The sequence below is a fragment of the Fonsecaea nubica genome (genome assembly GCF_001646965.1).
Source record: "Fonsecaea nubica strain CBS 269.64 chromosome Unknown Scaff40, whole genome shotgun sequence".
In the NCBI taxonomy this organism is placed as follows: Eukaryota; Fungi; Ascomycota; class Eurotiomycetes; order Chaetothyriales; family Herpotrichiellaceae; genus Fonsecaea; species Fonsecaea nubica.
In genome coordinates this window covers 65,778-77,739 of record NW_019173713.1, presented here as the reverse complement: position 1 = coordinate 77,739, position 11,962 = coordinate 65,778, and the positions used below count along the sequence as shown (strand labels likewise).

At 53.2% G+C, this 11,962-nt stretch overlaps 3 protein-coding genes across 3 annotated transcripts; 2 read left to right on the top strand and 1 right to left on the bottom strand.

The window, feature by feature from the left end:
• Nucleotides 1-2,721: 2,721 nt before the first annotated feature.
• On the top strand, nt 2,722-4,891 carry AYO20_06363 (hypothetical protein; the record flags this gene model as incomplete). The annotated part of the gene is made up of 5 exons (XM_022644654.1): nt 2,722-2,837; nt 2,896-3,321; nt 3,371-3,569; nt 3,661-3,846; nt 3,899-4,891. 5 exons carry the CDS (start codon nt 2,722-2,724, stop codon nt 4,889-4,891), a joined length of 1,920 nt encoding a protein of 639 aa, XP_022499322.1.
• A 2,106-nt stretch (nt 4,892-6,997) lies between these two features.
• AYO20_06362 (hypothetical protein) lies at nt 6,998-8,146 on the bottom strand (the record flags this gene model as incomplete). The annotated part of the gene is made up of 1 exon (XM_022644653.1): nt 6,998-8,146. One exon carries the CDS (start codon nt 8,144-8,146, stop codon nt 6,998-7,000), a length of 1,149 nt encoding a protein of 382 aa, XP_022499321.1.
• Nucleotides 8,147-8,918: 772 nt separating this feature from the next.
• Nucleotides 8,919-11,541, top strand: AYO20_06361 (hypothetical protein; the record flags this gene model as incomplete). The annotated part of the gene is made up of 3 exons (XM_022644652.1): nt 8,919-9,220; nt 10,078-10,703; nt 10,757-11,541. 3 exons carry the CDS (start codon nt 8,919-8,921, stop codon nt 11,539-11,541), a joined length of 1,713 nt encoding a protein of 570 aa, XP_022499320.1.
• Nucleotides 11,542-11,962: the final 421 nt, after the last annotated feature.

Sequence of the window (11,962 nt, the reverse complement as noted above, 5' to 3'; positions counted from 1 at the left end):
CCGGCCGTTGCACGTTGCAGTATGCCTTTCGATTGTCATCGTATAATCAGGATGCTATCTTCATCGGCTAGAGGATTTCCCTATTATCTCGCGTGAGCAGCATATGTTCGTCAGCCTCAGGACGTGAAGCGGTATCGGCGTCTCAGAAAAGGCAGCGGAACTCATTGGACCGGCAAGACCGAATACTCCATGCCTTGTAGGGATCTTGTCATCTTGTGCCGTGTCCTGGGACCACCTCATCTGCGCCTGCATACTGGGGTAGCATTTCGCATCGCTGAGCATAGCATCCTCGGCTGTAATGCGCTCCATGAGGCAAAGGCTAGGATATGGTGTGAAGCGAGGCTGGAGATATGCTGGGGACTCCCCAACAACATGATTCGTGATAATACATGGGTCTCAGCTCCGGCACCATCGGCCGCCCTGTCAAGAAATGCGCTTCGTGGCGCTCCTTAGCAAAACCATATTAGCCCAAAGTGGATAGAGGCATAGTCAAAAGAACCCAGGAGACTTTGTCGCAATTATGAATAATGTGGACCAAGTTGCGGGATTTTCCAGTCCCTATGATTCGACAGCCTCCAAGCGACGATACTAGAGACCTGATAGAGTTGACGACTTTGCTGGACCTGGTATAGGACCGCGACAAGTTGCAGGATAGGGTAGAATATTCCAAAGGCTGCCTTCACCTGCTGACTCACACCAGGCTTCGTCGCTGGCGTAAGTCGAAAGAGAGGGAAGTAAGGTGCGCCCGCATCTCCACGATCCCACATTGTGGCGTTGGCCAAGGCGGAAACGAAGGTCTGAGCGTGACCAGATTGTAGAAGGAAATGTTCGAGAAAAGTCAGCCCAACTACGCTCTCTGGTTAGCCTGTTTTCCAGTGTTCAGCACAAGTCACACTTATTCGCGCCATTCTTGTTCTAGGGGCGTATTTGCGCAAAGGCAAGAAAGTCGGCATGCCTGGCCACCGGCTCAATCGTAAGAAGTCCGTAGACTTGTGGCAACTCTGGCGGGCCTGTATTCATCTGGCTCTCCTGACTTGTCCCTTGCTTGAGGCACAGAGTCTCCGCTCTATCTCACCGGTTATCGGGACAGTACCACCTTGGTCCACAAAGTTGTCTACCAAGTATAGTTCTCGTTGGATGAGGACCATTTATCGAAAATTTTCACTTGTGCCAAAGTTGCCTCGTTAAGACTGACAGGAGTGCCCTTGGACAAAGAGTATTCGTGGCCCCAAATCGTATTTCAACCGCTTGGCTTATGTCACAAAACAGGTCGCAGGTGACAAAGTACTAGTTGTACAAGTAGTAGCAAGTGTGTTTGGACATTGGTCCGAATTGCTCTTTGGCCAACATGCCAGCCACCAAGGGATGATCAGTTTGGGTTTGGAATAGCATGTCATCTGCCGATCGCTGGCTGGGCGGATTGGGAATCCAGTGCTAACGACGCCACTAACCTTGGCCGCGGTGTTTGAGCCGTCAGCCTAGAGGACGGATCCCCCCAGATTGTATGTGGGCTGGCCGATCACAAGGCGGATTCCAAGCCTGGCGCCGTACCCAAATTGTCTCCAACCTCTTGACTAAGGCGTTTTCTTATTGATTCTTGTTGTGACCCAAGCCTTCTGAAGCTTTTGACGGGCCAAGAATCCGCATGTTGGTCGGTGAGGAGGAGTGCCGGCAGACTGCAGCTTCGAGGGGTAGACATGGGAGGCATCTCGTCTGTAGCCAGTAGACAGGTCGTTGGGGAAGCATTGCAGGGGTAGGGCCAATGCGTCGTCTCTGTATTTCGGAGGTAGTCGTCATCAAGACGTCTCAACGATTTGCAGCCGCTCCAAATCAAATGTTCGGTAGTGGTGGCCAAAGACCCGAAGGACATGCAGAGTGCATGGACCGCAAGGACGACAAAGGCATCTCGGCGCGATCAGGGGGGGCGAGGGGGCGTAGGTACTCGTAGAGTGACAAGTTGCTAACTTAGTCCCGTCTGGTCGAGGAGGTGGAGGAAGATGGAGGCCGAAGATTGAAGGGATGAGGTTGGTGAGGTGAGGGTGAGTGACTGACTGCGCTCAGCCCCTTCTTTCTCTTCTTTCTCCTCTACCTCCTGTCTATCTCATTGGCTCTCTCACACGTCAAACCTTGCCTCGTCTTGCTCAAGTCGCTGCATTATTCCCAGGTTTTCCCTTCCACTACTTGACGCGCTTGGGCCCAAGTCCATTGATGTTGCACAAACCACCTCGTTGCCGTTTCCAGTGGCTGCCTGACCCTTCCACCCTCCCTCCCTTGCCCCTCCTCGCGTCCACCCCCCCTTGTCGTGTCGTGTGATGGCTCCTCCCTTGTTCTTCTCGGTCCAACAATATTCCTATTTCCGAATCACGACTCGATCAGCGTCCCTCCAGAACTTGGCTCCCCCGGTTCCTCCCCCCACATGCTGATGCACAGATGCAGAATGCCACCGGGGACCCATGAATGAGGAGTGACCAGGGTTGCGAGATGAGGAGCACATCACGAGTGTCCAATCTGTGTGAATTCAACCGTACTTGGAGCTGATCTTCACTCTGGTCTGCGTGCCCACTGCTGCACGTTGGCACTAGTGAAGCTGCCTCACCCTGCGAAAGCTTCATAAAGAGATCGGCCGTTCCCCTTCTGCTCAACTTGTCATCCCTCTCTCCCCTCCGCCGTGTCCTCCTGTTCTATTTGCCCGTTAAACCTCCGGAGATCTTGACTGCTACCATGGCTGACATCAAGGATGCTCCTGCGCAGGAGCACCGCAGAGAGAGTATCCTCTTCGCTGACGAGTCCAAACGCAAGGCCAGTGTTGCTCAACTGACGTCCAACACCACCGGAGAGTGAGTCAATCACGCTTCGCGCTCCCGTCGGAGTTGGTTCCACTAACACGTTGTACAGAGTTCGCAATCCTCTGGTGGGCATCCCGCGCGAGCAGATGCTCCAAGATGTCGAAAACTACGCCAATGAAAACGGCTTGACCGACATCCTGCCGCTCTTGAAAAAGGGTGCGCTGGTTGCCCAGAGTCCCCATGCTATCGAGCATATCCCCGAATTGGAAGAGAGCGAACGTCAACTCCTCCGCGAGGAAGTCACCCACCGCTGGAGACACCCCAAGACCCTCTACTTTACCATCGTCCTCAACTCGATCGCCGCAGCTATCCAGGGCTGGGATCAAACGGGATCCAATGGCGCCAACCTGACTTTCCCAGTCGCCTTCGGTATACCTGATTCTGGTCCAGTTTGCGAAGCCAAAGGCAACTGTGAAGACAACTCATGGCTCATTGGATTCATCAACTCCTGCCCTTACATCGCCATCGCCTTCTTGTATGTCCCGTTTACCACCTTTCCGTCCAGGCCATACTGACCCCTGCAGTGCGGGATGGATCTCCGATCCCCTGAATGACTGGCTCGGCCGTCGCGGAACTATTTTCGTTGGTGCCATCTTCTCTCTGCTCGCACCTATTGGCTCAGCTTGTACTCAACACTGGGGCCAGTTGGTCGCGACTCGTATCCTTTTGGGTATCGGTATGGGTCTCAAAGAAGTGACTGTTCCTGTGTTTTCGGCTGAAAATGTAAGTCCCCTTCGTCTGTCAAGACTGGAGCCGGAATTTCCAAGCTCCGAGTCATGTCCGGAACAACATTTGATCACTAACAACAAGCCAGTCCCCAACCAACATCCGTGGTGGTCTCGTTATGTCGTGGCAAGTGTGGACGGCATTCGGAATCTTTTTGGGTACTTGCGCAAACCTGGCGGTCAAGGACACTGGCGACATAGCGTGGCGCCTGCAGTTGGGTTCCGCCTTTATTCCTGCTATACCCCTCGTTGCTGGTATCTGGTTCTGCCCAGAGGTAAGTCAGGTAGAACGACCTATAGAGAACCTCACGACTGACCCGTCATCAGTCTCCTCGTTGGTTGATGAAGAAAGGACGCCACTCCAAAGCGTACAAAGCTTTGCTCCGACTGCGAAGAAGCCCTCTCCAAGCGGCTCGTGATCTTTACTACATTCACGCACAACTTGTCCAGGAGGACATTCTCGTCGAGGAGTCAGCAGTCGCCACTCATGGCAACATCTTCACTCGATTCGTCGAACTATTCACCATCCCGCGTATTCGACGCGCAACCCAGGCTTCAGGTGTCGTGATGATTGCACAGCAGATGTGTGGCATCAACATCATTGCTTTTTACTCTTCCACTGTCTTCTCCAACGCGGGAGCCAGCGTGACGGGCTCCCTGCTCGCATCTTGGGGTTTTGGCCTGGTTAACTTTCTCTTCGCCTGGCCAGCCGTCTGGACGATTGACACCTTCGGCCGAAGGGCGCTGTTGCTCTTCACGTTCCCCAACATGTGCTGGACTTTGCTGGCAGCTGGATTCTGCTTCTGGATTCCGGAGAGCAGCGACGCGCATCTCGGACTGATTGCGCTATTTATTTTCTTGTTCGACGCCTTCTACTCGCCTGGAGAAGGGCCTGTCCCATTTACGTACTCGGCCGAAGTTTTCCCACTGTCTCATCGTGAAGTTGGCATGTCGTGGGCCGTGGCGACCAACAACTTCTGGGCATCAGTCCTGTCTCTTACGTTCCCGCGTATGCTCCAAGCGATGAAACCACAGGGTGCCTTTGGATTCTATGCCGGACTCAACATTGTTGCATTCTTCATGATCTTCTTGTGGCTTCCAGAGACCAAACAGCGGACCCTGGAAGAGTTGGATTACGTCTTTGCCGTGCCGACTCGTACACACATGCATTACCAAGTCAACCAGGTGTTCCCATACTGGTTCAAGACTCAAATTCTTCGACGCAAGGGCCTTACTCCGCCACAGCTCTACAAATTCGACGCGGACGAATATGTTTCCTCTGATCGCGAAGAGGTTACCGAGAAGACGGCCAACGTTTGAGCCCGCGCCTGGTCGATATCAACTACGAAAGCAAGAGCGTATCGTGGACGCCCGAAACAATCTTTACCGAGCATGCATAAAGCACACGTTTATTCGAGATTTTCATTCGAGATTGATGAATCACGTCGATCGCTGAGCCAGAAGACACGGTGGATGCTATGTTGGAGTGGAGAGGCTATCCAGTCTACGCTTGACAAATCGGTCGTGCTTACATACCCCTTTTGCCATTATGCTACGAGAGTAGATCGTTTAGGCAGATTGAACGATGCCATTATCCAAATATTCTTCTGAGGAGTTATCTCTGTATATGCTCGCCGGCTGTCTGACCTAGGTCTCCTCTCCTACTCACTGTTCTGGCCACTCATGCTCATTCTGTACCGAGTCGGTGGTATACGGAGTAGGTGTTTAGTCGTCCCTCGATGGATGTCATGTGCTTGTTGCTGGGTGTGGAGAGGAACCACTCTCCATGCTGGAGATGATCGACCGCAGCCGACGGGAACCCAAAACATGATCGACATTGTGCATAGTGCATCATGCAGAAACTGCGGGATGGGGACTGACTTGATCAACAGATCAACAGGGCCGGGGTCCCTAACCTCAGCACTTTACGACCCATGCTTGGTATGGGTGGTGGATTCGGTCAGGCTGGGCACGGCTCGACGGGTACTACTGAAGTGCGGACAGGACGGAGGATTCTGTGGGAGCTCACCACGCGGGATGCTGGGGAGCACTAGCTGCTCGGGAACGGGTAAGTGGGATGGGAGTGGGAATGAGAATGGGTAATATGTCGATCACGTCGAATCCTTCCCGTCGGTCTGCCGGCTGCCATCGTGCCGTACCCCTTGGAGTAGGAGAAGGAGAGGAGACAATTCCCACCTACATAGGTACCTATCTCACATGCTGGAGCCATGCGACGACTCCTATGAATATGTCGCCTCTTACTTGCCTATCTTGGTCCTGGGTCCTGGGTCCTGGGGTACTCTCTAAACCCCGGAGTGGAGGAACGTCGGGCCAAAGTACGTGTATCTAGGTACAGAAGTCAGACCTTAGCCTTGCAGGTGGATTTGCGGAGCAGGAGATGAGATGGAATCCGAGGGAACAGGGGATCGACAAAGTATATTTTATTGGAATCCCTCGACCCGACATCCCCGGAGCTACCTCTAAGGAATACATGTCGAGTACTCGGAAGGGTATACATCCTCTCCACTCCTCACTCGCCTGTCAAAAGCCTGGCTCCTTGTTAGTTGTTACTCGGGACTTTTTTCCTTGGTCAGGGCAGTGAATGATTTCGGGGCACAACAGGAGACAAGACCAAAGGAGGATCTCTCTAAAACCATTCCTCCCCCACAATCAGACAGACACACTGATCCGCTCTCTATTCTTCCTTCCATCCTTCCAGCATTCTGGCTCGCTCCGTACCGTCGAGACCAGGACCCGAGTCCTGCTGACTCGCTGACTCGGCGGGTTCGTCCCCATTTATGCTGCCGATCTGCCGAACGCAGGAGGGTCGACCTTATTTCTCGTTTCACCGGGTCCAGGAGGGCGAGAACCGAGAATCCTGGCTTGAACTGCACTGCCGCCTTGGGCAGCTGGGGTTACAGAAGTGGCAAGTGGGTACGTCTTCTCTGCCATGCCCTGCCCTGCACTGTTCAACTGCTGTTTCACATGGTTCTTCTTTTCGTTTGAAAGCTGGTGTCTGTTCCAACGCGCGATCGATGACTCCACCGCGGGAACGGAAATGAGAACTCGGCTCTTTCGAAGGAAGTATGGCAATCATGGAACAGTGGTCCTCCACCACTGCTCGTAGCTGGGAGAAACTTTTGCTCACGTTTTCCACTTCCTCAAGGCGTGATCAAGTCAATTTCCATGGTCATGATTGTTAAGGGATTGCCTCGACGCTGTGAACGCTTGCGTGTGCCTGGTTCAGCAGGGCGGGCATTCCTTTCAAGAGTCCCACGCTGGCTCTGATGCTGGAGAAAACTACCCGTGGCTGAAGGTCATCCAGAGGGCATTCCTGCAGACGACGATGCCTGGATATTCTGTTTGCTGACACATCTCACCAAAACTCCTCGACGGTTGGGTTGCTAACTCGTGCATTTTGCCATCTTATGCCTTCGCGTTCGCTGTCGTGGATTTGGAACGCGTCTCCAGTTTGGGCGGCTTTCTTCGAATGGTGGACTGGGTAGACTGTGAAGGTGAAGTCGTCTCTTTAGGCCTGACCTCCAGTTTCTTGGGTGCCTGTCTTGGCGCATTTCCGTCGGTCTTTTGTTGGGGTTGCGAATGAGGCATCCCACTGGGTGGCTTTGGGGGAGCAGCTTGAGGCTTGGGAGGCTTGTCAGGGTTTGTTGATGGTTTCTGTTGCCGAGTTTGATTCGATGCTGTCGCTGGCCGTGCCTTGTTTTCGGCCTGGGTCGTGGCAGTTTGCCCTTTAGAAAGCCCTCCCAGTCCTGGAATTGACGGCATTGACGGCAGCGACGACAGTGAAGGCATGGATGGCATGGATGGCATACGCGGGAGGTAGCTGGTCAGGTCCTTGGACCATTGCTGGAAGTCTGCCTGGCTGCGGCCTCCATCATCTTTCCGCATGTCCTCCAGTTCCTCCTCTGTCGGGGCCTTGGTCTTCTGCGCCTCCATCACCATCTTCTCCAGCGCCTTCTTCTGACTCGATGTAGCTTCCCAGTTTGGAAAATCGCCCACGATACTCCGGACGCCGTGGCTTGCCATCTGGCCCAGATCCCAGAACGGACCACTGATGGCCCCATATGCTGAGCCAACACCACCGCCCAGCAACGCACCGGCTGAAGACACCACGCCGCCGACCAAAGCACCAGTCAATTTTCCCAAAGTCACACCGGGCTGCACGCCGAGTCCAGCACCAGCGGCGAGACCCTGAAACGCACCTGAACGAGTATATTTGGCGGCCTTGCCGAACGACTCGGCCTCGATCTCTTTGTTGACGGCCTTGGCCAGGATTTCTTCGCGGGCGTTAGGGTCGGCAGCGCCATAGGCGGCTTGACGGAGCTCGTAGGCTTTCTTTGCCGCTTCGAGGGCGAGCTGGGCGCTTACGGACGAGCTTTGTTTCACGTCGTGATCGGGAATGGCTGGCCCTGGCTCTGGCCCGCTGGTATGCGTGGAAGATGCATTGGTGGCTGCGGGGTTTGGAGTGCTTTGAGATTGTTGCTTTTGCTGTGACGGTCGTGTCTGCTGCGGCTTAGCTGTCCGCGACGTTTGAGGTGGGAGTTTCTTGGGTGGCATTTTAGCAATGGATGAGTCTGCGATAGACTTTGGTAGGTGTGGATGCCTAACTTGCGCAAAGTGCTGTAGCACTTCATATTAGGGGACTGAGGGGGAGGCGCATCTAGCATATGAGTGGTGTCTCGTGCATACGTCACTGTTACGTGTGAAGAGCCTCAGGGTCTCTGCCTATCACCCACACGGCCACGTACCCTGGCACCCAAGCACCCTACAAGGAGGTGATTGTCCTTTCTGAACAGTCAAAAGAACTTCTGGGTATGACCGAATAAGCTAAGATGGCGAGCCGTGTAGCTTCCGGCACCCGTCGAAACCCTTTATCTGTTATTTCACGAATCACCTTGCGTGATCCCCAAAGAGGCATAGCCCAGTCCCGTCACTCTCATACCTACTACAAGTATGTTCCTAGGCAGGTATTTAGACACCTTGCATTCGCACGCACAGAGACAAAGCCCCTCGTGAAACCCAGATAGGGCACACAGGGGCACAATCAGGTGGGATTACAACTAATTTAGTTCTATCAGCACCTTGGAGTTGCCCAAAACACGCTTGTGAACTTCTGGCCATTTAAACACGCCACATACGGCGATCTTCGCAGCTACTTTGAACGTGAGAAACCATCCTGGCAGACGCAACTGAGGTGGTTGTCGGAAACGGCGCATACGCTCTCAGAGATTCACCGCTGGCGTGTCATTGTGGCTGACGTCCGCTCCCACAACTTCTTGATCGACGGCGGCCAATCGATCTACATCCTGACTTCGGGGAATCTAGTCTGATGCCGCTGGACTGGGATATGAAGAAACCGAATGCAGATGGCGGATCCGTCCTCACCGACATTGGACATTTTGGGACCGTCATGTTCGAAGTCATCACTGGTCGGGATTGCAAATTCGACCTCTTCCAAGACCGGCAACCTGGACATCCCTTTTCCTGGCCAAGCAAGGCCAGTCTTCCGTCGACCGACGGCATATGGCTCGGCCACATCATCAAGGCCTGTTGGACCGAAGGATTCTTTGCCACTGCAGACGAGCTTGCAGCAGCGTTGGACAATGAGCGCATCAGTTCGCCGAACATAACGTAGGACCTGCATCCTTCATGAGGCACCATATTGCTGTTCCATTTCAGAGATCTGCCGCCGTTTCAATGGACTATGGGTGTCGAGTTATGTCCTGTATGATCTCTCTAGGCCCTTGACACCTCATTAGTACTAGAAGGAGCAAGAGATGTATTTTCTATGGATTCTAGAATACTATACCGGGTAGGGCTATGGCTCCTACGATACGAGGCACTTGTACCTAACACTAGCGGCCCTTGTCGCAGTAGCTCCGGAAGTACGAAATCTGGAGTAAGTACCTCGTAGTTCTTTAGCAATACGCTAGTTTACTACCCCTAGTAGAGTTCGGTACAGGCGAGACCATGACCTCTCTGCCAAGCCACCAGCAGCTACAATGGCATCCACTTACCACCGAGCCACCCCCGCATCACTTCTTTCCCGTGTCCGAGCGCGAGGGCGTATCAGATTGTCGTAGCCCTTCACTGTGGTTTCCCTAACAAAGTGGCCACGAGATTCTGAAACCCACAGCCTACCTACTTGTGCATGACTCCTGGTGCCGGCGAGCACTCGTTCCCACACGCTTGACCTCTACTTCCCTTACTCTGGCGCAGGCGCCAACAGCTCTACCAGCTGTGTCATGTCAATCATCTGTCACATCAGCGAAACAAATCAGAAAGCGCATAATGTCGAAACCAGAGAGTAACCCAGACACAACCCGTACCTTCCCCGTTATGTTTTCATGCATGATGCTTTCCGTACTGATAAGTGAAGGAACCCAACTTCTCAACGTTCAAAAGAACCAGACATCCGATTCCTCGTGTCCCGTCGATCCTACTTCCCTAACATCCTCGACTCAATCACAAACACTACCTTCATCCAGCCAATCAACCGCTCAAATAACTCGATCTGAGCTTGATCAGCCGGGATCGGCGGCTCTTGAGGGTCGGCCAGAGGCCTCCCCTTGCAGGGGACGAAAGCGGACGCGAGAACCAGAAGACCACTACTCGCGCAAGCAGCAACAGATAGATCCAAAGTCGGTGGTGGGGAGTGCGGCCTTCCATAGCCTCACCAAGAGCAATTTGGAAAGGCTTAACAAAGAGACAGGAACAGATACCTTCGAGGACATGGCCGACAGAAAACGATCTTTGTCGGGACGAACAAGTTCTATGGGGTTGAAGGAGGATTCAACTTCCGCATCGTCAGAGAAATCGACCCTCTCGCTTGCCAACTATCGCCTGATTGTTCTCGACCGCGCGAGGATTGTTGTTCGTCATGCTGGCCTACCGGAACCCGTTCAGTCCCGAGTTGAAACCATTATCAGTGCCGAGGTTTCCCATGAATGGAAGAATGCTATTTCCTCTATTACAGACACTCTCTGTGCGGACTTTGCCCCGGTTCTCAAAGTAGCGAGCAGGGAAGATGATTGTGTCGAATTGATCTACGACGCTATAGCGTCAATGAACATACACATGTTTGGGCAGAGGTTCATCTTCCGAAGGAAAGCAGGTACGCCAGACCCATCCTGTAAACATTTGCGTGGTCAACTAACATCGCAGCAGACTGGATCTCGACCCTGAAACCGAAAGTTCGGCGCAAATATTATCATTTTCCTCGACTGGCTGTTCCTCTACTGCCTGAGTCTCATGGTGGCATGAAAAGCCTTGATGACGGACCGAAGAAACAGCAGCTGGCAGAGACAGCTTCCAATACACCGGATGGAGCTGGGGCGCCCTTGCCCCCTTGCCCACCTGTGCCTAACCAAGAAGCCAGTGGGATCAAGACCCCTCGCCCAGATGTAACAATTGGATTTGATAATTCTGTGGTATCCGCGGAGCTGAGAAAGCTTGGACTTGGGGAGGCCGACGCTGATGACCTCTTGAAGGTTCTACAAGACCAGGAGGACCTCTACTCTGACCCTACCCAGGCAAGGCTTCTTACGCGCTTTCCATCTTTTGTTATCGAAGGAAAGTCTTATGCGACAGGCAAGAACCTCTACGAGGCACAAAACCAGGCTGCGGTATCCGGATGTATGATGCTCGTCATACAACATCAGCTTCACGAACTTAATAAACGAGTCTCTCCCGGAACCTATCAGGGCAAAGAGCCACTAGCTTTCTCCCTGTGCAGCGAGGGGCCAGTGATGGAACTTTGGGTGCATTATACCACGTCGACCCAGGACATGCGCACCTACAACATGCATCTTCTCAAGATATGCCATGCATCGTGTCGAGAAACTGTCGGCCCTTTTGTTGCAGCAGTGGCAGCGGTGTTGACGTGGGCCATCTCCGAACTTCTGGACGATATCATAAAACAATTGCATTCTGTGTGGAAAGCCGCGCAGTGATAGGGGGTGCCTTCCATGCTGTATTCGACGCCGCACAACTGAAGCAGCCCCTACGGATGATGAAGCAGCATTCCTTCAGTTTCGACGGACCACATTGATCATGGTTTGCTTCGTAATAGGTGGCCTTGCAAACAGCGATTTTGTGTACTTTTTCTGTACTATTAGCTATATTGTGATGGAGCATCCACTGGGTCACTGGCCAAAGATTTTATCCACTACATATTGAGCACGGGATGGATGAATGTATGCCACACACAGACGTGTCACCAGTCCAGATATTCCCCGTCAAACAGCAACGACATTCCTTGCTCTGACAGCTCAGCACGGACTTCAACGGCCACACAGCAGAGTTGGCACATTCCAACACCGCCCCTTTGCCTTTGCCGCCAAAACACCCGCGTCGGTTTGAAGGAGCATGCTC